Source organism: Sminthopsis crassicaudata, chromosome 3, assembly GCF_048593235.1.
Source record: "Sminthopsis crassicaudata isolate SCR6 chromosome 3, ASM4859323v1, whole genome shotgun sequence".
In the NCBI taxonomy this organism is placed as follows: Eukaryota; Metazoa; Chordata; class Mammalia; order Dasyuromorphia; family Dasyuridae; genus Sminthopsis; species Sminthopsis crassicaudata.
In genome coordinates this window covers 1,271,903-1,297,657 of record NC_133619.1, presented here as the reverse complement: position 1 = coordinate 1,297,657, position 25,755 = coordinate 1,271,903, and the positions used below count along the sequence as shown (strand labels likewise).

At 56.8% G+C, this 25,755-nt stretch overlaps 1 protein-coding gene across 1 annotated transcript in view; it reads left to right on the top strand.

The window, feature by feature from the left end:
• The window catches only part of SPNS3 (SPNS lysolipid transporter 3, sphingosine-1-phosphate (putative)), a 36,795-nt gene extending 25,560 nt beyond the window's left edge, over positions 1-11,235 (top strand). Inside the window, exons 10-12 of the mRNA XM_074297768.1 lie at positions 9,835-9,933; positions 10,622-10,781; positions 10,960-11,235. Of these exons, the coding sequence (XP_074153869.1) occupies positions 9,835-9,933; positions 10,622-10,781; positions 10,960-10,991 (291 nt within the window). The 3' untranslated portion in view covers positions 10,992-11,235. The remainder of the gene's footprint in view (positions 1-9,834; positions 9,934-10,621; positions 10,782-10,959) is intronic.
• The last annotated feature ends 14,520 nt before the right edge of the window (positions 11,236-25,755 follow it).

Genomic DNA, 25,755 nt, shown 5'->3' with positions numbered 1-25,755 from the left:
AGACATGAATGGTAAAAAGTCTCTGCTTGGGGAGGGGAAGGGCGGCTGGATTCATGAAGAACCTTGGGGGAGTGCGCGCTCTCGTTGAGAATCCAATGAGACAACTAAGAAAGTCGGGGTTCTTTATTTTAGTCTGGAACAGGGGGAGCAGTGTGCGCTGCGCAGGGTTCTCAGCGGCTCCAGAATGAAGGTCAGGCTCAGAAGGCCCGAGTCAGGCCCAGAAGCTCGATGGCTCCCCGGGACAGCCCCCGGGAGGACAGCCCCAGCAGGCGCCCCGAGATTATTGGGCCAGCACGTCCCAGGACGAAGGTTGATGGGGGGCATTGGGAATTTGGGGTAAAGCGTTCACACCGTTCTCAGAGGCAAGGCCTCTGGTGTTTGGTCCCGTTGCTCAATAAAGCTCGGATCCCATCGGGAGCGGTTCGTTTGGACCCGGCGTAGGAATCACGGCTGTGCTCCCGGGAGCACACATTCAGAGACTTTGACGGGCGGGAGTTTCAGGTGCCTCCTGCTTGATTCGGCGGCTGAATGTTTTTCTCGACTTCGTTCTCGCATTTGCTGACGGCCGTTGGGGATAAAGCCTTAGCTTTGGTCTGTTTCTGCTCCCTCTCAGCGAGCCCCTTCCAGGCAGCCCCCCCGAGAGCTGGTGAAGCTCACAGAGACCGAGGAGGGTAAGGGGAGCTGCCCGAGGGCGGCCCTGGAAGTCGTGCCCTCCCAGGTCTGGCCTAGATCCGTCCTCCCGCTAAGTCGTTTTGCCCAGAAGCGGCAGCCTCGGGGTCAAGGTAACAGAGGACGTTTCCTTCTCCTTAACGGCCCCTGCGGGAGGCGGCCTCCTCCTGGCCCTGGCATCGTGAGCCATCATTGGCTCTGCCCTTCTGGCACCCCTGATTATAGCTCGGATCTGCTGCTCTCGGCCCCAATCAGAGCACATCTGGAGACACTCAGGCCCACATGTTTGCCGTCATCTTCTTTATTAGTGTTAAAGCTTGCTGTTTCCAAAACATCTGCACGGATAATTTTTCAACATTGATGCTTGCCTTGTGTTCCAAATTTTCCCCTCCTTCCCCCACCCCCTCCTCTAGATGGCGAGCAATTTAATATATGTACACACATTTGTACACTTCTCTTGCTGCACAAGAAAAATCGGCGCAAAAAGGAGAGAAAATGATAAAAAATAAATGCTAGTGAACATCGCCAAAAAGAGTGAGAAGATTAGGTTGGATCCGCGCTCCGTTCCCCAGCCTCTCTCTGGGTGTGGATGACTCTCCTCATCACCAGATCCTGGAACTGGGCTCAAGAACTGCATTGTCGGAGAGGGCCACGCCCCTCAGGCCTGGTCATCCTGTTGCCTGGGCAGGATCTCCTGGCCCCGCTCACTCCCCTCAGCAGCAGTTCCTGCGAGTCTCTCTGGAGTCCTCCCGCTGCTCGTTTCTTACACAGCAATACTATTCCATAGCCTTCATACAGCAGAACTTACTCAGCCGGTCCCGCTGATGGGGCGCGCTCGGTTTCCTGCCGCCACATCTTAGGAAGGTCATTCTGAGCTGAACTATGGACAAAGGAGAACGCGCGCTGCTACAGGGACCTAGAACGTGTCAGGTGAGGAGCTGTTGAAGGAACGAGGGTTTTCCCCAGAGAAAGGTCCATGAAGACGATCCGGCGGTCTTGGAGGAGTCGAAGCTCTGTTTGAGACCCGGTTGAGAATGCTCTTTGTCTGACTGTCGGAAGGACTGTTCCAAAGAAGAAGAACCAGTCTTGTACCGTTTGGCTCTGGGAGGCTGAACCGGGAGCAGAGGGAGAAGTAGCAGAGGCCCACTGAGACTTCTGATCAGGAAAACATCCCTAATCCAAAGGTTCCCCGAAGGGATGGGGCAAGGCTGGGCCCTCCTCCTGCCGCGAGCATCCGGGCCTTTCTGGCACGTTGGGGTGATCCAAGGACTCACTCCATCACTTTCCTTGTCCTTACAACCACTTTGAAGTGCTCGGGCCCCACTGCCCCGTTTTGCCAGCGAGGAAACAGGTTCGGGTGAAGGAAGTGATCGGCCCAGGGTCGCAGGGCACACGTGGCAGCCGGTGACTGCTCCGTGACCGCTGGTGGGGCGGGTGGCGGGCCCTGACTCCGCCCTGCCCCCCACTGTGACCCCCAGGCCGAGCTCCTCGGGGCCTAAGCACAGACTCAGCCCTTCGGACCGAGTTCCACACGTGACCGATTTCCCAATGACCGAGAGTCCCCTGGCGGCAGCGGGGGTGAGGCTCAGAAGCAGGGAGAACGCGTCTGCATATTTTAGCACAAAATTAACACCATTAACAACTTGACGCGGCTTTAGCACTGCATTAGCGCCATTAACAACTTGCAGCTATTAGCGGCTGAACGTGGAGGTGGCAGAAAGCGGAGCTAAGATTCTGCCCTCTCCCCGTGTCCCGCGCCAGCTGCTGGCTTTGGGCGCCCCTCTGGGCTGGGCGCGCCACGCCCCAGAGCCCCGTCCAGGGGCCCAGGCTGGGGAACCACAGGGTGACAGGGCCGTGGGAGCAGAGAGCCATGGGAGGGCGGGACGCTGGGATTAGAACCGTGGGAGCGTTCTGGGATTCCACAGTTCTAGAGCGGGAGGGGCCCTTCCAATTATGCTTCTCCCCCCCCCCCCCATCCCAGAGGACGATGCTGAGGCTTGGAAAAGATCACATGCCCAGGACAGAGAGTGAGCACGGGCAGAGACTTCCCTGGGCACGCTGGGAGTTTGTGGCTGAGCTTCCAGGTGGGACTCGGGGACTTTGGAGAGAGGAGAGGCGAGACTGAAGATCAGGAACCCGGGTTCGGCCTGGATCCTGTCCTGGGGCACCAGTGGGGAGGGGCTTGGACTCTCCCGTGTGCAGGCTTGGAGCTCTGTCCGCGGTGCTGAGAGTGAAGTGTCGTCCAGGGTCCCACCTTCCCGTTGTTCAGCTGAGACTGGAGCCCAGATGCTTCTCACTGAGCCCTCGTCCATGGGGGGGCCACGAGGGCTGGGCTGAGGGGATTCCTCCCATCGGGGTCCGTGGGGGGATTCCTCCCGTCGGGGCCCGTGGGGGGATTCCTCCCGTGGGGAGATTCCTCCCGTCGGGGCCCGTGGGGGGATTCCTCCCGTCGGGGTCCGTGGGGGGATTCCTCCCGTCGGGGCCCGTGGGGGGATTCCTCCCGTGGGGAGATTCCTCCCGTCGGGGCCCGTGGGGGGATTCCTCCCGTCGGGGTCCGTGGGGAGATTCCTCCCGTGGGGGGATTCCTTCCATCGGGGCCCGTGGGGAGATTCCTCCCGTGGGGAGATTCCTCCCGTCGGGGTCCGTGGGGAGATTCCTCCCGTGGGGGGATTCCTCCCGTCGGGGTCCGTGGGGGGATTCCTCCCGTCGGGGCCCGTGGGGGGATTCCTCCCGTGGGGAGATTCCTCCCGTCGGGGCCCGTGGGGGGATTCCTCCCGTCGGGGTCCGTGGGGAGATTCCTCCCGTGGGGAGATTCCTCCCGTCGGGGCCCGTGGGGAGATTCCTCCTTATCCTTCTAAGTTGGGGTGAGCAGAGAAGCTTTGGTTTCCCAGGGGCCCTTCTGATGGAGTGCCAGGCAGGGGGATTCTGGGGTGCCAGGGACGCGAGAGGAAGCTTCTGCTGCGGGCGGTCAGCTACATGAGAACCTGCACCACTGGCAGCTGCCAGAGCTCTGCGGGAAAGTGGGTGCGGTGTCTGGGTCACCGAAGATCTCTTGCGCAGAAGTGCCGGGGCACGTCCCAAAGTCCTCCCCTCCCAAGGTCTAATACAGAACGCTCCAGCTGGACCTTTAACCCTGGTCCCCTCTTGCCTCTCCACAGGGGCTCCTAAGTGCCCCCCTCCTCTCTGGGCCCTCAGAGTCTGGAAGGCTCTCCTTGCTCTGCCTTCCGGCTCCCTCAAAGTCTCGCTGTGTCTAAAGTCCGTCCCCTTGCCCGCCACGCGCTGGCAGCTTCTGCGCCGGGTGACTTCTCACATGTCTGTCGGGCGGCCGGGAGGTGCCACAGTGCATGGGGCAGAGGGACCTGGAGGACTCGTCGTCCTGAGTTCCAATCGGGCTTTGGATATTTACTCACTGTGCGGCCCCAGGTGGACCCCAAACCCTGTTTGCCTCCATTTCTTGTATCTCTAGGCCTTGCCAAGGAAGTGCCATGGGGCCGCAAGGTGTTGTCACGGCGGAGGACGACGGCCCAGACCCGCGGCGGCCACAGAGTGCGTCTCTTGTTCAGCCACAAATGTTGCCCGAGAATTCGGGGGGGGGGCTGGGTTTCGCCTCAGACCCCCAGCACAGCGCCTGGTAGACAGCGGATGCTTGACACACGTTTGTTGGTTTGTTGCTGCAGTTTCTGTCCTGTCAGAGGGGAGCCGGGAAGGCCTGTGGGAAGGCAATGTGCTGCAGGAGGAGCAGGAGCAGGAGGAGGAGGAGGAGGAGGAGGAGGAGGAGGAGGAGGAGGAGGCACATTCTTCTCCCGGCTCAGGCATTTTCCGGGTCATCCTGGCTGAGTCACTCTGCCCGCAGCAGAGCAGTTTCCTCCTGTGCAGAGTGGGTACGGTCGCGCTCACGCCCCTGCTTCTGAGAAGGGCCTGCAGCCCACGTCGGCTTAAAACGGCCGGTCAGGGCTTTCTGGGTGAGGGATGAACAAGACTCACGGGCAGGACCGGAATTTCCTGGTGTCCCAGAGGACAGCTCAGTCAGGTGGCGTGCACGTGTGGAGCGCTTACTGTATGCTGAGTGCCAGGGACACAGAGCAGGCTGGAAGGAAGCTCGGCCATGGCAGAGGCAATCTGCTGAGAACAACAGGCCTTAAAGGGGACGCACTGACGTGGGGGAAGGGCCACTGGAGAAGGCAGGATGTGAGGCAAGTTTCCAGAGACCAGGGATCCTCTTTCATCCTGGCCTCAGCAGCCATGGATCCGTCCCAGGCAGGACGAGGCAGGGACATATCAGACCTCGAAGATCCTCTTCCTGGAGCAATCTGGGGCTGACCCCAGAGGTCTCTAAATCTGTGTCTACCCGGAAATAGATATCACCCAGGTCTCCGGCCCAAAGAGGAGGGAAAGGAAAGGATGCGTGTGTACAAATACTTAGAGCGGCTTTTGTGGCAAGGAATTGGAAACTGAGGAAATCCCCATCGGCTGGGACCGGCTGGACAAGTGGTGCAGGATTGGGCCGGATGCTACTGGGCGGGAAGAGAAGCACGTGGGGTTTAGAAAATCCTGGAAAGACTCATAGGGACTGAGGCAAAGTGAGGTAAATGGAGCCCGGAGGGCATTTAGTGAGTGAGTATGTGGTGCAGAGCGCAGTGGTGAGGGACTTATTCCTAACAACCCAAGGATCCAAGGCACTTTCAGGGCACTCACCGGGAAGGCTGCTGTCGGCCCCGAGAAAGAACTGACGAAGCTCGCTGCGGATCAAAGCAGACTCTTGTTGTTCCTTATTTTCTTTCCTTTTTTGGTCCGTTTTCTTCACAACATGACTCATGTGAGAACGTTTTGTGTGAGTGCACAAGTGCAACCTTTGTCCGGTGGCTCGCCTTCTCAAGGAGGAGAGATGGGAGAGAGGGCTGGAAAGCTTCGGAACTAAAGCTCACACAAAATAGGAGTTTAAAGACAGTTTCCATGTAAATGGAAAAAGCTCAAAGTGTTTGAAACAAAGAAAAGAGAATTACCGTTCCGGCAGATTCTGAGGGAAAGGCGTTGGCGCCGAGTTATTTGAGAAGCTAAGACAGTGAGTGTATTTAGTCTGGAGAAGACTGAGGGCCCGTCACAGGGAGCGGAGGGATGGGACTTGTTTATTCTGCTCCCCCAGAGGCCAGAATCAGGAACGATGGGGCAGTGAAGGACTCGAGAATGTCAGGAGAACTTGCTAACGGGCAGAGCAAGGGCTGCTTCCGGAGGACTCAAGCCGGTCAGTGGGAGTCTCCAAGCAGGGCGAGGAATCAGGACGACGCAGAAGTGGAGCTTGTTCAGTTACAGCCTGGACTGGGCGTCACTGAGGGCCCTCAGACGCTGAGATTCATTTAAATCACGCGACCTCAGGGTCCTCGGCGGTAAATGATCATTTTGGCATAGCTATCACACAGTGTTGGAGGAGTTCTTCCTGTTACCTTGCTCTAAAAATTATCCTTTAAAAAGGGGCCAAAGTGACCAGGGAAGGGCTCTCTCACCTCCGGGGAGAGAAGTCAAGTCCTCTCCTGTCCAGAGACCCTGCCTCCCTTCCAGCTGCCATCCTCCCACCAAAGCTCTTCCATCGGGCCAGTGGCTGAGGACCCTCCCGGTCCCATTGCCCCACTTGGAGCCAAAAGCCCAGCTGTGGCCAGCCCACAGTACCCAGAGGAAACTGAGGTCCAGGCAAGTGGGGAGCAAGTGCTGAAAGTGGACTTCCCAGCCTGGGCCCCCCATGGTCTCTCCCAGTTCTTGGCCGGAGGTCTTGGCTCTGGGGTCCACTGGTATGAAGAGGCTGACTGAACCCTTTCACCAAAGAATCCACAGGGGCCGGCACTGGACCGCTCCCCCCGACTCGGCACTGTCACCTGTAAGGTGGAGGCCTCCGAGGGCCCCCGCACTTCCAGCTCTGAACCCCCCCTGCACCAGCATTCCGCTCAGAGCCCCTGAGGTTCCCCTTAATCATCACCCTGGGAGATGGGCTCCCCGCCACGTTGCTCTGAGAAGCAGCTCTGGCTTAGGAAGCCGTGTGAGTGACTGCAAACGGCATCTCTGGCTCTGATGTGAGCCCTTTCGGGGCACTCCCCGTGGCTAGCGGGGCTCCAGTTATGTGCACAGAACAAGCCGTACCCGTGGGCAGAGCCCGCCATCCGGGAGGTGGCAAGACTCCGGTTCTTCAAACCCACGTAATTATCCCCGCCGTGTTCCGTTCCCAGACTCAGTGCACACCTTGTTTCTTCAACCTGTAATTTCAGGGCTGTGTAATTAGCCTCCATCTGCTGGCGACAGGAGTGGGCTGCGGTGTAGTGACGGCGTTAGTACCCTGGATACCTTAGAATCAGCCGGAGTCAGGATCAGCAGAAGTCTTTATTCTTGATCTTTTAGAGTACCCCCTCCCCTTCTGGCAGAGCGGGATCTCCCCACCAGTCGATACTAATGGGCCTCCTCCTTCACCCTGCCCCCCTTTAAGGTGTGTCCCTGCCCCTCTGGGCTCCCCCTTCTTTTTCTGCATTCCAGTCTCCATACCTAGGTTTGGGTGTTAGGTAGGGAGGTGAGGGATGGGTTTGTGAGAACCACCAGGGAGCATAGAAGGGTCCCGGCCAGGGGCAGAGATGGGGCCCGGCCAGAGGGCAGAGAAGGGGCCCCACCAAGGGACAGAGAAGGGGCCCTGCCAAGGGACAGAGAAGGGGCCTGGCCAGGGGCAGAGATGGGGCCTGGCCAGGAACTGGCCATTTGGTTTTCAAATCTTAGACTTCCTGATGGGGACACTTAAGTCCATCCGCCTGTTACATGGGAGATCACAGTTGCTTTTTTTTCCCCTTGTCTCCCCTGAACCCCTTCCCCAGTATTAAACTTATGGGCCCCTCTTGTGACGTGCAGCCCTCCCTTTTTAATATCCCTCCCCCCTCCTTTCTTGTACCCTTCCCCTTTCTTGTACCCTTCCCTTATTCCCCTTTTCTTTTTCCCTTTTCCTCTCCCCCCTTTTAATGAGGTGAGAGAGAATTCTCTGAAAAACAAATATGTCAATTATTTACTCTTTGAGCCCTACTCTGATGAGAGTAAGATTCAAACAATATTCCTCCCCCTTTCTAAATTCCCTCAGATGTGGTAAATTTTCTTTGCCTCTTCCTGGATGCAGTTTCCTTCTTTTTATCTCCCGTTTTCTGATACTATCCCCTTTCCCTTTCTACTTCCTTTTTTTATGTTATATCACTAAAATCAAATTATACATGAGGACTTTAGGTATATCCACAACAGAAATACAGTTCTCAAGAGTTCCTTTTACCTTTTTCTGCTTCTCTTGAGTTTTGTGGTTGGAGATCAAATTTTTTGTTTAGATCTGGTTTTTTCCTTAGAAACAAATGGAATTCCTCTGTTTCATTAAATGTCCATCTGCTTCCATGGAAGAAAATGCTAAGCTTAGCTGGGTAGTTTATTCTTAGCTGCATTCCAAGTTCTCTTGCCTTTTGGAATATCAGGTTCCAGGCCCTTTGATCCTTTAATGTGGAGGCAGCCAGATCTTGAGTGACCCTTATTGTGGCACCTTGATATTTGAATTGTTTTTTCCTGGCTGCTTGCAATATTTTTTCCTTAGTCTGATAGTTCTGCAGCTTAGCCACAATGTTCTGTGGAGTTTTTTGTTTGTTTTTTTTTTTTAAGGTCTTTTTCCGAAGGTGTTTGAAGGAGATCACAGTTGCAAGGAGCCCTCTTTGCCAGAGGGTCTGTGGGATCCTGTGGAGCAGAGCATGGGCGGAGCCAGCTGGGAGATGGGCATTTGGGGCATTAAGAGAGCAGAGTTCAGTCCGGGGGACAAGGGGAAGGCTTTGGGTTTTAGAAGCTCTGAGTGTGCCTGGCTGGAGATCCGCTTTCCAGCATCGCAGCCTCTTCCCAAGCTGGGCGCCACTGATTGCCTGGAGTCTGTGGGCAGATTTCTGGGGTCTGTGAATGGGGAAAATTGCAGCTTCGTTCCAGTGCAACGGGTTTTTCTCTTCAATCATTTGCATTCCACCTCTAAATTTAAGAATATAATTGTGAGACTCCCTAGGCTGTTGCCAGCCGCCTGGGGACGTGCCCTCAAAGAACTCCCATCCTGAGAGGGGTCAGTACATGAGGGAGGCTGGGAAGGTAGAATGAGGAGATTTGGGGAGGAATGGAAGTCGTCTTCAAGGTTACGAACCTCCATGAGGAGAGGAAGGGCCATGTGCTTGACAGAAGCGGGGGGGGGGGGGGGCTGGATGGAGAAGGCTTTAATGTCTGAGGCGCTTCTGAGCCATCCCACAGGAGTTAGAGGCTGGAGGCTGGAGCTTGGGTCAGAGATGAAAGCCGGACGTGGAAAGGACGGGCGTCGAGAAGAGCCATGGATCCAGGGAACTGATGGGGTCGCCCAGGGGCAGCGAGGGTGAAGGGAATCCAGGGAAGAGCCTGGTGTGGGTGGGACCCGCAGGGCTGTGAGCCAGAAGGAAGCCTGAGGAGAAGAGAGTGCTGAGGGAGAGGCAGTGGCCGGCGGGAGGAGTGCGGCCGACCCACAGCCTGGCCGCTCGGCTTGTTTCCCGATTGAGGGCCAGCGTGCCTGGCTTCTTGTTTCTCACAATCCCATGGTTAATTAGGTGAATAAACTTGGGGGAGGAACGGGGGATCCATTTTCCAGAATGAGCCCAATGTCCTTATGGGGGGAGGAGGAGGTGGGTCAGCAGTGCCAGGTCAGCAGGGGTCCGACCAAGACCTCCTGGGTGGGCATGGAGAGAACGGGGCTCCCTGACTCCCAGCTCCTCCCCCTCTTCCTCTGTAGCCCAACCCCTCCTAATTCAGCTCCCCCAGACTAGAGCCTGCGGTGACCCCAGGCTCCATCGGGCCAATGCCAATCTCCTTTCCTAGACTTCAAGGTGCTCCCCAATCCTGCTCTACTCTGCCATGCTCTCTTTACTCTGCCCCCTCCTGCGGCCCCACCAGGCTGGTTCCTCCCTCAGATGTGGCCTCCGGTTGGGGCGTCCTCTGAGCTCTGCTGCCTCGTTCTCCCGCCCTTGCACACGGGCATCTCCTGCTTGTCCAGGGGGACAAGGCCTTCCCCCTTCTCTGCCCTCGGCTGGGGGCACTGACCGGAGGGGGTGGGGGCGGGGTGGGCTTTGCTGAGGCCCCAGTGGGGGGCGTCTCCCCTCTGCTTTGCAGGCTGTGGTGGTCCCCACCCGCCGAGGGACAGCGGCGGCCCTGCAGATCTCCGTGAGCCACATCCTGGGAGACGCTGGCAGCCCCTACATCACCGGACTGGTGAGGATTCGGGAAGGGGCGGGGCTTCTTGCTAGGGCATTGGGGTTAAGTGACTGTCCCGGGTCCCACAAGCAGGAAGTGTTAAGTGTCTGAGGCAGGATTTGAACTCTGGCCCTCCTGCCTTCGGGGCCGGTGCTCTAACCACTGCGCCTCCCGGCTGCCCAAGGGCTTTCTTGAAAACACGAGGGCGCTTTCCTTCCCCGCCACGGTTCTCCGGGCAGGGGCAGGCCTGAGTCAGGTGCCAAACGGAGTTTTTGGGGCAATCCAGCGGGAATAGGAAAGTGGGGGCGGGGCTGGGGAGGGAGAGAAGGCTCTGAGATCCCCCGCAGAGGTTCCACGAGGGCTTGTGCGGGACCCAAGCGCAACGGGAGGGGGGGTTGTGAGTGGGGAAGGCGGGGAGAAAGGAGGGGGGGCTCTGTTTCGGACATTGAAGAAGAGAAACCCACGGGACATTTCAGACACTTCAAGCGGCCGGGCCTGGAGCTGGGGGGGCTTGGGCTGAACACGCAGCCCTGGGCACCCTCTGCCTAAAGATGCGGATGGGTCCGAGGGGGAGATCTCCCTGGGAAGTAACAGGGGCAGAAGAGGAGGGGGGGCGGGGGGGGGCGCCACAGGGCTCCTCCCAATGCCGGGGTTTCGGGCGGCCCCCCTGGTCGCAGCGCCCCCAGGCCCTCCTTCTGTCCGGCAGGTGGCCGGCGCCCTCCAGGCGGCGCACCCGGACTCCTTCCTGTGGCTTTTCCGGAGTCTGCAGTACAGCTTCTTCACGTGCGCCTTCGTGGGCGCGCTGGGCGGGGGCTGCTTCCTGGTGACCGCCCTCCACGTGGAGCGCCCCCGGCCTCGGGCCCCAGGTCCTCCCCCCTCCCCTTCCGGGGCTCCTCGGGGATCCGTCCCGGGGAGGGGGCTGGCTGCTCTTGCTGATCATTCCCCGCCCCCACTGGCCCTTAGGGAAGACGGGCTTGGCTGGGGGTCTCTGTCCCCCGCGGGCCTCGCTGCCTCCCCCTGAGGGTGACCTCTCTGTCCCCGCAGACACCCGAGAGGCCTGGGAGCCCAGAGGATGACGGCTCTCCCGCGGCCGGCCCCTCAGGAGCGCTGGAGAGAGGAGGAAGGCGGCCCGGAGCTGTCCTGGGTGCCGGAGCCGCTCACTGGCCAGGGCTCCCTGCGGGGGAAGACGAGGGGGCCGGAGAGTTCTTTCTCCCCCCCCAGGGCAGCCCTAGGCGGGACTTGTCTGGGCTTCGGGGACCACCCACAACGGGGCCTTGGGGGCTGAGAAACCGAGAGATAATAAAAACCAGGCTTCTGTTCTGAGTGGGCTTCCCTGGGGCGTGGGGGGCGTGGGCGAGACCCCCACGCTTTCTTGGTTGCGTTCGTTGTGAGCTCTGCAGGCCTCCGGCAGCCCTGGGAGCAGGTGGGAGCCCTCACTGGGGAAGGGGCTGCTGTGGGCAGGGGCAGGGCTGCGCCATCTCCGCTCCCTCTGCTCGGGAGCTCAGGGAAGGGGGCGCTGCTCACCTGTGCCCTGGGGCTCCCTGACCCCTCTAGCCTGGGAAATACTGGGGCCAATCCCCAGTCTGGGGTCTGGAGCCCTTCTTCCACACAGGAAGGTCCCAGGTCAGCCTCCCAGAGGCCCCCCTGTCTCTGCCTCCAGAGGAGCACCCTGCAGCAGCTCCCCCTGCCTCCTTGCCTGGAGCCCCCCAGAATCGAGGAATGATCGCCATCGCCTGGGCACGTCTCTCCATGTGACCCCCGATGGCGCTCACTTTCCTGCCTGCGCCGTCACACCGCTGGCTCCCCTGGGGCTTCCCATCCTCTCCCTCCGTCCCCCGGATCCTGTGCACAACAACCGGTGTCCTGTCCACCCTGGCCTTGATAGACAGCATGCGGAGACATCAAGGGGCCCAAGATGGGAGGCCAGGGCCTGAGATGGGAGGCCGGGGCCCGAGATGGGAGGCCGGGGGCCCGAGATGGGAGGCCGGGGGCCTGACATGGGAGGCCGGGGCCCGAGATGGGAGGCCGGGGCCCGACATGGGAGGCCGGGGCCCGACATGGGAGGCCGGGGCCCGACATGGGAGGCCGGGGCCCGACATGGGAGGCCGGGGCCCGAGATGGGAGGCCGGGGGCCTGACATGGGAGGCCGGGGCCCGACATGGGAGGCCGGGGCCCGACATGGGAGGCCGGGGCCCGACATGGGAGGCCGGGGCCCGAGATGGGAGGCCGGGGGCCCGAGATGGGAGGCTGGGGCCCAAGATGGGAGGCCAGGGCCTGAGATGGGAGGCCGGGGCCCGAGATGGGAGGCTGGGGCCCGAGATGGGAGGCCAGGGCCTGAGATGGGAGGCTGGGGCCCGAGATGGGAGGCCGGGGCCCGAGATGGGAGGCCAGGGCCCGGGGCCTGAGATGGGAGGCTGGGGCCCAAGATGGGAGGCCGGGGCCCGAGATGGGAGGCCGGGGCCCGAGATGGGAGGCTGGGGCCCAAGATGGGAGGCCAGGGCCTGAGATGGGAGGCCGGGGCCTGAGATGGGAGGCCGGGGGCCCGACATGGGAGGCCGGGGGCCCGACATGGGAGGCCGGGGCCCGAGATGGGAGGCCGGGGCCCGAGATGGGAGGCCGGGGGCCCGACATGGGAGGCTCCCTCCCTCCTCCCTCCTTCCTTCTCTATTTCCTCCCTCCCTCCCTCCCTCCCTCCCTCCCTCCCCTCCTCCCCTCCCTCCCTCCTTCCCTCCCTCCCTCCTTCCCTCCTTCCTTCCTTCCTTCCTTCCTTCCTTCCTTCCTTCCTTCCTTCCTTCCTTCCTTCCTTCCTTCCTTCCTTCCTTCCTTCCTTCTTTTCTTCTTTTCTTCCTTCCTTCCTTCCTTCCTTCCTTCCTTCCTTCCTTCCTTCCTTCCTTCCTTCCTTCCTTCCTTCCTTCCTTCCTTCCTTCCTTCCTTCCTTCCTTCCTTCCTTCCTTCTTTTCTTCTTTTCTTCCTTCCTTCTTTTCTTCTTTTCTTCCTTCCTTCTTTCTCTCTTTCCTTCCTTCCCTCCAGAAGTGGTCATCTGTGCCTTCTGCCTACCTGACCTTGCTCTTGGTACTCTGGGGCAGCTGAGGCAGAAGGAGAGAATTCCTGCCTTGGAGGAAGCCCCTGCACTTATTAGGAAGGCCGGGGCCACCGATGGCAGGTCTAGGGCAGCATTTGGGTGCCCCCCAGGGTGCAGAGAAGTAACCCTACCCCCACCGGGTACATTGTCGGGTTTGCTTGTGTCCCGTCCCCAGATGCCGAGGGGGCTGGCCTGGCGCTCCCATCAGAGGGCAGGGCGAAGGCTCCTGGAGCAGCCTGGCACAGGGCAGCCTTGGTAACCTCACCTGGGGCGCGTCTGCTGGCTGCCCAGGGGCTTCTGGTCCATTGGCTGGGGGAGGTGGGGCCCTCTCTGCCTCTGCCATAAGGGCACCGGGGACAGTTTCCCAGTGCTGGCAGGGCCGCATGCTGGGGACGGGCGGCTTGGCATTTGGTCCCCAGGAGTCAGGCTGCCCTTCAAGCCCACTGTCTTCCATGACTCCCACCTTGTGGCAGATGCTGCACTAATAGCTTCTTCCTTTCTTGAGGCACAGCCTGCCAACCCAGTGGCCCAGAGAGTTCTGCCTGAGCTGGTGCCCCGGCTGTGCCGGAGGACAGACGAGGTCAGAGCCGGGAAACATTTCCCATCTGTGTCTCCTGCTGTGGACACTTGGCACTGCCAGCTTGGCCATTGGAAGAGCTTTGGGCATTTCCCCGGGCTCTGGCCTGACTTCTGCCTCCCCCTCTGGCAGCCTCTTCATCCCCCCTCGTGCCCCAAGGGGCAGAGGACCGTGAGGGCTCCTCGTCAGGGGGGTCAGGGCGGGCACCATGGGGTTCTGGGGCTTGATCTCCAGCCAGTCAGAGGTCAGTATCTGGACGAGAGCAGAGGCTCCCAGGACCAGTGGGTCAGATGCCCGCCCTGTGCCAGCAGCGGGCAGCAGGACGCAGTCAGGGCTGATTTGGGATGCCATCTTTGGTTGAGGAAAGAGCCGGCCCAGGAATGGGGAAGGAGATAGAGAGACCTCATTGTGCCCCCATTTCCTTGGCTCTGTTGAGGTCTGGGGCTCTTCAATTGGCTAGAATTCAAGCCCCCAGACTTGGGAAATAGCTCCCTGCGGTCTGCAAAGCACTCAAGTGCTGCCTGGCCCACACGGTCCTCCCAGCAACCCGCTGTTATCTCCACTCCACAGACGAGCAAACCGAGGCTCCCCAGGGTGCTGACTTCTTCATAGCCACACGACTAGTAAGAGTCTGAGGCGGGATTGGAACTCAAAATCCACGGCATTACCTACCTAGTCTGCCTCTCAATATAGAGATGTGCGGTTTGACTTTTTACCCAGTAAGTTTTTTTGAGTTCCAATTTCGGGCCCTTCCTCCCTCTCGATGAGAAGGCAAGCAATTTGATATCGGTTACACACGTGCAGTCACACAAAACGTATTTCCTCACTGTCCGTGCCGTGAAAGAAAACGGACAATGCCCCCCCCCCCCCCGAAAAACAAAGAAAGTTTTCAAAACTGCGCTTCAGTCTTCCTGCAGACTCCGTGGATTCTTCCAAGGGAGGCAGATGTCCTTTCTCAGCACGAGTCTTGGAATGCTCTCGATCCCCGTGTGGCTGAGAATAACTAAGTCATCCCCAGCTCTGCATGGCATTGCTGTTACTGTGTACAGAAGTCTCCTGATTTTGCATCAGTTCACGTAACTCAAGGGTTTTTGGAGAGCATCCTGCTCACCCTACAGCACATTCATATTCCATCACAATCAGATGCATATGTTTTGATTTGCATTTCTGTAATCCAGGGGGTCTCAAACTACGGCCCTGGGCCAGATGTGGCCGCTGAGGACGTTTATGCGGCCCGCCCAGTTATGGCAGATGGGCTGAGGGGCGGAGACAGAGTGGGAGCTTTTGTTTTTACTCTAGTCCGGCCCTCCCACAGTCTGACGGACAGTGAACTGGCCCCTATCTAAAAAGTTTGAGGACCACTGCTCTAATCCATAGTGATTTAGAGCATTTTCCCCATCTGATTGTAGATAGCTTTAATGATTACTCATTTGAAAACTGCCTATTTGTATCCTTTGACAATTTATCAATTACTTTAATAAATTTGACTCATTTCTCTATACATTTGAGAAATGAAGTCTTTGTCAAAGAAACTTATGGTTAAATTTTTTTCACAGTTTTGATTACTCCCTCCATCCCATTTTTCTCTTTTTTAACCCTATCCTTCCTTTTGCTTCTGACTTTGACCTCCCCTAATCTGCCCTCCCTTCTATCAGCCCTCCTCTTTTCTCTTATCCCCTCCCCCTCCTACTTTCCTGGAGAGTGAGATGGACATGTATACCCAACTGAGTGTTTATGTGTGTTATTCCCAGTTTGAGCCAATTCTGATGAGAACAAGGTGCAAGCATTCCCCTCCACCTTACCCATATCTCCCTTTACTGGAAAAGCTCTTTCATACCTCTTTTCTATGAGATAATTTACTGCATTCTACTTCTCCCTTCCCCCTTCTCCCAGTGCATTCCTCTTTCTCACTTTATTTTATTTTACTTTTAGATATCATCCCTTTCACACTAGTGCTCTTTGCCTATGAACCTCCTAACTGCCCTAATAATGAGAAAGTTTTGAGGCGTTAACAACTAGCATATTTCCAGGTAGGAATGTGAACAGTTTAACCTCATGGAACCCCTTGTGATTTTGCTCTGATTTACCCCTTTCTACTTCTTTTGAGTCTTGGATTTGAAAGTCAACATTTGTCTTCAGTTCTGGGCTTTTCATCAGGAATGGTTGTTAAATCCCCTGTTTTATTAAATACCCATTTCCCCCTTTTATTTCATTGAGTAGATGATTCTTGGTCATAATTTTAGCTCTTTTGCCTTCTACAGTATCCTATTTCAAGCCACCTCCTTCCCCGGCTCCTTTAAGCTGTTCAGTTTTGTGTTTGGTTCCACAGTATTTGAATTATTTCTTTTTGGCTATTTGCATTATTCTCTCCTTGATCTGGACACTCTGCAACTTGGCTAGAACATTCCTAGGAGAGCTCATTTTGAGCTATTTTTTAAGAGGTGATCAGTGGATTTGGTTCCATTTTCATTTCGCCTTTTGGTTTCCATGCTAATTTCTTGAAAGGTGTCTAGCTTGAGATGGAAAATGCCATTCGCTTTTAGAGAAAGGACTACACAGATTGGATGAGGATCAAGGCATACTATTTTCACCTTTTGTTTTGTTTGTTCTTTCTCGTGGTTTTCCACCTTTGTTCTGATTTTTCTTTCCCAATATGAGTAACATGAAAATATGTCAAAATAATTGTACATGTATAATCTGTATTGAATTGTTGTCTTGGGGGAGGGGTAAATTTGGAACACAAAATCTTACTAAAATGAAGGTTGAGAGCTATCTTTATATGCAATTGGAGAGTTGGAGAAATAAAATACTATTAAAAGAAAAAGAAAGAAAGGAAGATGATGTCTAGACTCTTTTTCTGGTCATGGCGTTCTGGTAATCCAATAGTCCTTAAATGATCTTTTTCAATCTATTTTCCAGCTCAGTTGTTTTTCCAAGGAGATATTTCACATTTTCTTCTATTTTTTCATTATTTTGATTCGCTTTTATTGTTTCTTGGCTTCTTAGGGGTTCATTAGCTTCCAGTTGCCCAATTTTAATTTTTAAGGAATTATTTTCTTTAATAGCTTTTGCACCTCCTTTTCGTTGGACAATTCTATTTTTTTTTTGAGAGTGCTTTTTTTCCAGTGAATTTTTGTGCCATTTTTCCACGTAGACAATTCTGATTTTTAAAGATGCTTGTCTCTTTAGTGAGTTGTTGTATGTCTTTTTCTATTTGGCCAATTCTGGTTTTGAGATGTTCTTCCTCTTTAATGGATTTTTGTGCCTCTTTTACCATTTGTTCTATTTTTTAAAGATGTTATTTTCTTCAGTATTTTTTGTGCTTCTTTTCCCAAATTGTTGAATTTTTTCATGATTTTCTTGCATCACTTTTCTTTATTTTCTCAATTTTCTCTCTCCCTCATTTTGATTTTTAAAACTCTTTTTGAGCTCTTCCAGGAATTCTTTTGGGGTTTGAGACCAGTTTACATTTTTTCTTTAAGGTTTTGCATGGAGCAGTTTTGCTATTTTGGTCTGAGTTTGTTTGGACCTTCCCTGTCACTCTAGTAATTTTCTGTGGTCACTTTCTTTGCTCACTTTTCTAGCCTTTGGAATGCACTCTCCAGAGGCAGAGTCCTGAGACAGGGGCTCCACTTGATCAGCAGACCCTCTTCAAATGCTGATATAAGTCCTGGGATCAATGAGAAGAGAGTTGGGAAGGAGAAGGGCAAATGCAGAGGTCAAGAGCAGACTAGAAGGATACAAAGAATGAGCTGATTGAATTGAATCAATTAGCCCTCAGAGCTAAAGGCTTGTCTGCTAAGTGAAGTTAAGAGACCCTCCCCCCAGCTCCCCATGGCAGGAGGAGGTTGATATCAATAGCAGGGTGGGGGGATTGGGGGAGTTGCTTGGATTCCATCCTGTGTCCTGTCTGATTCCAGTTGCCAAACAAATCCTTCCCGTGCTCTGGGCAGCGCATCCTTTCCAAATGGCCACGTGATCTGAATCCCGTCACAGCATCAAAATAGGAAGAGAGCGACCATCTGTTGCTGGGGCCGAATGCTCCCTCAATCGATCAGCAGCATTTATTAAGCTCCTGTGTGTGCTGGGGGTTGGGCTAAACCCCGGGATACAAAGAGAGGCGCAAACGAACCCAGTCCCTGCCCCCAAGAAGAGCCAGTTCTAAAGGGGGAGGCCGCGTGCAAAGAGCCCCACAACTTGGTGCAGATGAGCTCAGTGGAGGCGATTTTAGAGGGAAGGCACTAAAGGGAGGCTCAGGACCAGGCAGCCACTAAAAGGGGAGCTCGGGACCAGGCAGCCACTAAAAGGGGAGCTCGGGACCAGGCAGCCACTAAAAGGGGGCTCAGGATCAGGGAAGGCTCAGGACTGGGGGCCCTCACACGGGGATGTTGAAGCTCTGTTGGATCCGTGGGCCTTGAGGAGCTTCCAGGACCTCCAAAGGGAGATGCTGCAGAGGTGCTGGGGAGGAGGGGGCTGCATGCAGAGCCCTGGGGATGATCCAACCCACACTGGGAGGAGGTGCCCAGGAAGGAGTGACTGGGTAGGATGTGGCTTAGGATTTATCAGGAGCCCGTGGGAGGGAGCCCCGTAGGAAGAGAAATGGGGCCAAAAGGTGTCCCCCAAATCTAGGGATTGTTATTGCTGATTTTAATATTAAAGAGAATGAATATTAATAAAACAAATTATATATTATAGAAAATACACATGTTATTAAGTTAATATTAATTAGTAAATAATATACTCATAAAATTAATATGAAGGAGAATTAATATTAGAATATAGATTGGATAAATATATGTTACATTAATATTAATAAATACTATATTAATTAAATTAATATTAAGGAGAAGACAGAAGGACAGAGGCCTCAGAGAAGCCCCTCTGTAACCTGGCTCCTTCCTCTGGAGGCCGGGACCCTTGGCTCCAGATCTGTCCCCAGCCTCGCCCGGCTCGGGGACGGACGTTGGCCAGGATTCCACGGGAGGTCGGACGGTCACCCAGCCGGAGGCCCGTTGTCTGGGTGGGGCGAGGGGGAGCCGGGCCAGCGGGTACACCTCAAGCCTGGGAAGGGCCTCCGGGCTCCGCCGGGGCCAGGGCAGGACCCAGGAAACTGTTGGGCAAGTTCAAAGGAGACAGACAATCACCCGGTTATGCCCGTAATTATCCCGGGCACCGGGCCCACTGAGGTGGCGTGAATAGGCCGCCTGTCTCTGGGCCACAGCAGAGGGTGGGGGCCCAGTCCCCGGGGCCCCAGCCTGGTCGGAATGCTGCCCCGGCCCCAGGGGTTTCACTGGGCGGGGCAGAGGGGGGAGCGGGTGGCAGGGGAGGGCTGGGAAGTGCCCCGGGAGCCGGGCAGTGAGCTCATGCTCTCTTCTCAGTACTGAGTGCTCCCAGACGTCCGGGCCCAGTGCCTCTGCCAGCCTCCTGCCAGGGGGCCAGGGCCTGGGCCTGGGGAGGGCCTCAGGGAGTCTGGGTGAGGCTCGGGGCCTGGGGAGCCGGGGGCTATGTGTGTGTGAGCATGTGTGAGCGTGTGTGTATAAGTGTGCAGGGCGGGCACATAGAGTCACAAGAGCGAGAAATCCACCTCCGCGGCCGCTCTTTGAGACACTGGGGCTGGCGCTGCCACCCGGCAGGCAGAGGTCCTGAGAGGAACTTTAGAGCTGGGGGAGGGGCAGAACCTGGGAGGCCTGATACCATGCTGTACCTGGAAGAGCCCAGAGCCCCCAAATCCAGCCCTTGTCCATTGCCCCCTCAGTCACAGGAACCAAGGACCCGGAGCCACTTCTGATGAGAGACCCCCGCCCCCGCCCCAAGCTTCCTTAAACCCCTCAGGAGGAAAACCTCAAAGCTATTTCTCCAGGGAGACCAGCAAAATAAAGGCTGGAACCCAGACCCTGCGCTGTGTCAGTGGTGTCTGGAAGGGCCCAGGTGCCCCCGCGGTGGGGGGGGGGTCAGGGGCTCTGTCTGCCCTCACCGGGGTGCCACTGGGCAATGCCAGGACCTGGAGCACCCCAAACAGGGCCATCGCCCCCGCCTCGTGTAGCGGCGCTGTGGGCAGCTGGCAGTCCGGAAGGCCCAAAGCCACGGGGTCCTCAGGTATCCATCTGAAGTCAAACCGGCCCCCCAGACTTAACCCGGGAGCTGCAGGACACGGCAGAGGGCCAGCGGAGAAGCCCCTCCCTCTCTCACGCTGCTGCTTTTGCCCAGGGGCCCTCCAGGCTTTCTGCGGAGGTGGACTCTGGCCCTCCCGTGGTAGCGTCCCCCAGGTGACATCCCGTGCCTCCTGTCCCAGAAGCCTCCGCTGCCTCTGACCCCCCAGGGAGGTCCACCTTGGGACGCCCCGGGCTCGCAGCCAGGGATTCTGGCCTAGCCCGGTTTCGGCCGGCCCAGCCCCGCCAGGTCTCGGGCTGGCGAGGTCCCAGAATGACTCAGGCCCGCCCAGACCTCGGCCTAATCCCTGCGGAATGCGGTAATTACTCAGAAACCAGGGCCTCTGACACACACCAAGTGGGCCTCGGCTGAGTGGGCGCGGGCCGGAACGCCCGGGGGGGGGGGGGCGGAGCCGGAAGCCCTCCGAGCTGCTCCGACCCCTGCCCCCCCACGCCGGGCTCTCTGCGGGGCTTCCTCCCCCGCCCAGGGCGCCCCGCAGCGAGGCCCATCCAGCCCGGACCGGCCTTCGGCGCTCTGCCGGGACGTTACTTCGAGGAAAAGGCGTTTAATAGCCCGGGAAAGGAAGTGGCAAAAATAGGGAGTCCCATAAGGAACCCCGAGAACTCACGGCTAGAGAGCCCAGCCACCGGGCAGGGGTCAGGAGGGGCCCCCGGGGGCTTCATCCCCCGCCTCCTCCAGGCTTGGCCGGGGCCCCTCTCCAGGGTCCTGGAGGCCCTTCCCCCACCGCCTCCGAAGTCCCCCCCAGATACGCCCCCCACCAACCGGGAGGGGCCTTGAGGAGCCTCATCCCCGAGGAGAGCCCGGTACTCCCCTGCCTGGTCCTGGGGCTCCCGCTGACCTTCAGCGGCCACCCCCTGCACGGACTACTGTCCTCCTCCCTGCCCCCCACAGCTCCCGTCCACACGGGCGGCTACACCGGAGAGCCGCCGTCCAACCCCGAGCCGGACCTCCCCTCCCCCCATCTGTCCCCCTCCCCCACTCCCTCCCCTAACCTCTCCCCACAGCCCGGAGCTCCTCCTCTCCTGTCCCTCACCAGCCTCCCTCTCCTCCCGCAGGCCGGCCCCTCCCTGCGGACAGACCCCCTCCCTCCTCCCCTGGATCCAGTCTCCCCTCCAGGGTCCCCCTCCCCTCAAGCCCTCGGGGCTATGGCCTCGCACCTCCCCAACTGCTTCGGAAGCACCCACGGCCTCCTTGGCCACGTGCATCCTCCGACCCCGGCGCCCCTCCTCCTGCATCCTCCTTGGGGGCCCAGCGCCTCCAGCCGCTCCGCCCCCGGGCCGTGAGCCGCCCCCCCCAGGAGTCCGCTCCATCCCGCTGTGGGAGGGCAGCTCTAGAGCAGCAGCGCCGACAGCTGAGAAGCTAGGCATGTATGAAGTGCCTACTGTATGCGGCCACTGTGCAAAGCGCCACAAAAAGTCCCGTCCTCGGGTTCTGGTGGGGAGGCGGTGGGGGACTCCAGCCTGGGAGGAAAGGGCTGGGGCCAGCTGGAGGGAGCCCCCGAGGCCGCGGAGACAGGTCTGCTCTGGATGCAATCAGCAGGGCCGGCCTGAACCCAGGCGGTCTCTTCCAGGGCCGGGACCATTTAGAGGTTTGCCCATGTGAGTGGCAGGGGGGACAGAAGGAGGAGGATCTGGGGCTCCTCAGCTCTGCCCCCCCTCCCTGGGCCCTGCCCCCCCTCCCTGAGCTCTGCCTCCCCTTGCCCAGCGGCCGATCACTGGGTGGGTGCCCAGTGACAAGGCCCCCGCAGGCAGCTCTTCCTGAGATCAGACCAGGACAGTAGCAGGGAGGGCCGCTCTCGGGCGGGCTCCTGGGGAAGGGGAAAGCTGGGGGTCAGAGCAGGAGCCCCCTTGAGCCCCAGCCCCGCACTTGGCTCTGACAAAGCTGCCAGACAAAGGGCAGGGCTCCCCAGAGTGAGCTGAACCCAAGACGCTGGCTATGGGGCTGGAGGCCAGTGGGAGGCCAGTGGGAGGCCGGAGGCAGATGCAGGAATGGATGGCTCTCAGCACCAGGATCTGGCTTAGCTCCAGAGGCCTGACGGGTCTCCCCCAGGAGCCCGAGGAGCCGGGCCATGCTGGGCGAGGGGCGCTATAGGCTGTTTGGGGGCTTCACTGTCAGCAGGCATGTAAAGGGCTTTGCCACCTTCCAGGGCTCTCCGAGCCTTCTCCTCTGGCTGTCCGGCAGGGTCAGAATTGAGGATCCCAAAGATCCCAGCGGAGCTGGACGGGCCTCAGGACAGAGATGTTACCAGCTCCTGGGCTGTGGGGGGTCGGGACCCCTTCTTCTCCCGCATCGGCCCCTCCGGCTCCTCCCCGGGGGTCCCGAGCTGCCTCACCGGGGGCTTCCCGGGAACCCAGAGGTGCCTCGAGGCCCCGGATGCCCCTCCTGGCTTTGCTGCTGCCCCTTCGGCTATTCAGTCCTGTCCCCCTTCTCCTTCTGGGACCCTACCTCCGGCACTCCTGCCCCCCCACCCAGAGCCCGTGGTGTTTTGCCCCGGGCATCCTGTCTAAACCAGCAGGCCTTCTGGCACAGCCGTGCTCTGGGATTAGAGCAGCATTTCCTGCGTCCTGGGCAGGCGGGCATCGTGTCTGCGGGTGCTGTGATCTGCCTGTCGGGTCCCTGCAGGGCCCTTGGCTCACAGGCACCCCCGCCGGGCAGGAGCTGCCAGGAAGACGCCCCATGCTGGTTGTGGCTGCTGAGAATCCCAGAGGCCCACACGGCATGCTCTGCCCGCCTCCGGCTGATGCCCCTCCCCCTCTTTGAAGTGAAGCCCCAAAGTGGGGGGAGGTGGCACCGGGGCAGCCCCCTGCCTCCCGTGTGGCACTGGGCCGAGGGGGCCGAGAGGCTCTGCTGGCCCTTCCCTCCAGGAGATGCAGCTTGCCTAGCACCTCCCCCACCCGGCTTCCCGAGGTCGGGGACAACCTTGTACTTGGCGTCAGGGGATCTGAGCGTCCTTCCTCCTTGGGCCTCGGGCGCCTTCTCTGCAGGCCAGGGTGTTAGTGCTCCCAGTGGGCCGAGTCCTCCAGGGCCCCCAAAGCGCTTGCTTCTGCTGGGGAACAGCCTCTCTTCCAGCCTCACCAGTCGCCCAGGAGTTCCTCTCTCTGGGGAGGGAAAGCACCCACCTCGCCCCTCCCCCACCCGGGGCCTGGGAGATTGTCGCGTGCCCCCTGGTTTGTCTGCCCCGTTGGTGACCGGGCTGCCCGTGCCTGGGCCTAGGAGCCGAGGACCCGTCCCCGCTGACTTTGCAGCCTGGTTTCCCCTGCTGTTTTCCATGATTCTGCGAAGTTTGGGGGCCCACATTCTCTTTGTTCACAGCTTGGGGGGCAGCCCCCCCCTCCAGCTTTGGGATGGTTTTCCTCTGGGTTGTTCCCTGTCTTGGTCTTTGCTATTTGAAAACTAGGAAAATGAGGGGGGGGCAAATTCCTGCCATAACAAAGATGGTCTTGATACCTGAATCAGGGAGAGTCAAAACGGAGAAATCAAACATCTACTTTCCCAAGGAATGTTGTGGCCACTTTCAGACAACAACTGAGGAGCACGGGCTCCGACAACCCGTGATTGTGCGAGGTTCCACTTCTTCAGTGGGAAGAAGGGGGATTAATGTGAAGAACGTCCCGCAGGCACAATCAAGATTTGGATAAGAGGACGGGAGGAGGGAGCCAAGAGGAGTGGGGCTGTGGGGAGGTCCGGGCGGAATCTGGCTCGCGCTAAAGCCTTTCCCACGGGGCAAAGCCCTCAGAGGGTCCAGCCGGTCTCCGGCGCCATTCTCTCCGTCACCCAGCGTGCTTTATCCGGGTCAGCCCCGAGCTGGGGGGGGGCCTGTCCATAAGATTCCATTTGGACCAGCGTTTACCGAGCACCTTCCAGGGGTTCTCCGGCGCATGTATCCGATGATGACGCGTCAGCGATTGTTTGCCAGCCCCAATAAGGCCTGGAAACCTCCCTCTGTGGGAGGGGGAGGCTGAGGGTGCCCACGGGGTGCGGGAAAGAGTCTTCAGAGGAGCCTTCAGCCAGGCCGTGGGAGAAAGGTGCCATCTCTCTGTGGGAGAGGGACCATCCCTTCCCAGATGGAGGGGGGAGTGAGAGCCCGCCGGCTCTGCACAACACGGAAGGTTACACGAGCAATATCCTCAGACCCTAACGATCCAGGGAGAGTTTGAGGGGGGCCTGGAGGAGAATCTGTTACACTTCGGGAAAATTCCAAAAAACAGGTGGACAGTCATGATCTCAGACGGGGCAAAAGTAACAGCCGACTTACAAAGCATGCGATCCGGGCAGCTGGCTGTCACGGTGCATGGAGCACTTCGGCTTGGGGTCAGGAAGCCTTGTCTTCCTGTGTTGAAATCCAGCCTCCGACACTTGCTAGCTGTGTCACTCTGGAAGAATCTTTTGTTTGCTTTTTTTTTTGTTTTTTTTTTTTTCATCAGTAAAATGAGCTGGAGAAGGAAATAACAAACCACTCCAGCAGCTTTCACAAGGAAACCCCTAATGGGGCTACGAAGTTAAAAACAACTGAGCAACAACGACTTTTTTCAATTATCAGACGCTTTTTTTTTCTCCCTCCCGCTCTCCAGCCAAACCCCCCCTCGTGAGAGATGGAGTGATCAGTGAGCAGCTGACGCCTTCCTGACCCCAGGCCCCACTGCCCTGCCTCCAGCTAATAAACTATGGTTTGGAGCGGGAGGGAATCCTACGTAAGAAGTTACTACGTGGGGGATTTCGGAGAAACCCTGAAGTCTCATATGAACTGATGCATAAGGGGGTGAGAGAGTCCGAAGAGCAACCCATACAAGAGCAAAAGCATCAAAGGGACTGAACAGCTCTGCGCTGCTCTCGCCCCACAGGCTTGCACTCCCTCTCACTCAAAGCCTCTAGAAGAAAAGAGGAACCAGAGTTGTTCATTCCCACTCCTAGCTCAGGGACCGTTTGGAAGGCTCCTTCCTCTTCGTGGCAACACAAGCAAATTGAAAACCAAACCTTCGAGAGCACTGAACACCGCGAGGGACTGCATCAATAAATACTGGGCTCACAGCCACCTCCCCCCACCTTCAGAAAGAACAGATCAGTGAACTGGGCCTACAACTAAAAACAAGAAAATCAACCAATGACCTCTCTCCTCCCAAAGCAGAATTTATGAAATTCAAAAAAGAGATGAACAAAACCGATATTCCCAAAGCTGTGCAACTGATAAGTGAAATTATGTTTTTAAATTAATTATAATAGAAAAGTCATAGAATAAGATTTCCTTGACCTGTTTTTTAAAAGAAAGAAAAAACTCGCCAATATGAAAAAAAATAGGAAATTTCATAAAAATTAAGAGAAAATAAAGAAAATTATGAGAAACTGTTTTAAATCCAATAAAATGATAAAAGAAATGGATGCATATTTACAAAAATATAATGTACTCAAATGGAAAGAATAAGAAACAGAAAATTTAAATAACCCAATCTCAGAAGCAGAGATTCCCAAGTGAATTTTTCAAGTATTCAAAGAACAGTTAATTTCAATATTACGTAAACTGTTTGCAAAAATTAAAAAAAAAAAAGAAATCCTACAAATTCCTTCTATGATACAAATATGGTCTTGATACCAAAACGGAAAGACAAGGCAAAGAAAAAAATCTATTGAATAACAGCCCTAATGAATAACAAGGCAAAAAGTTGAATAAAATATTAGCAAAGGTTTTAAAGTGATATATTAAAAATGATAAATTATGACCATATATTTATTCCAAGAATGCACAGTTGGTTCAATAAAGGAAAACAATAAGCATAACAGACTAAATTAATAATGAAAACCACATGATTGTTGCAATGCAGAAAAAGGCTTTTGAGAAAATACAATACCCATTCCTGTACTTTATGAAGTATAGGAATAAATTTATCTTTCCTTAATATGGTAAATAGTATTTATGTAAAACCAAGAGCCAGAATTATATGTATTGGAGAAATACTAGGGGGCCTTTCTAAAAATGTCCAGGGTAAAGCAAAAATCTCCATTATTACCATTATTT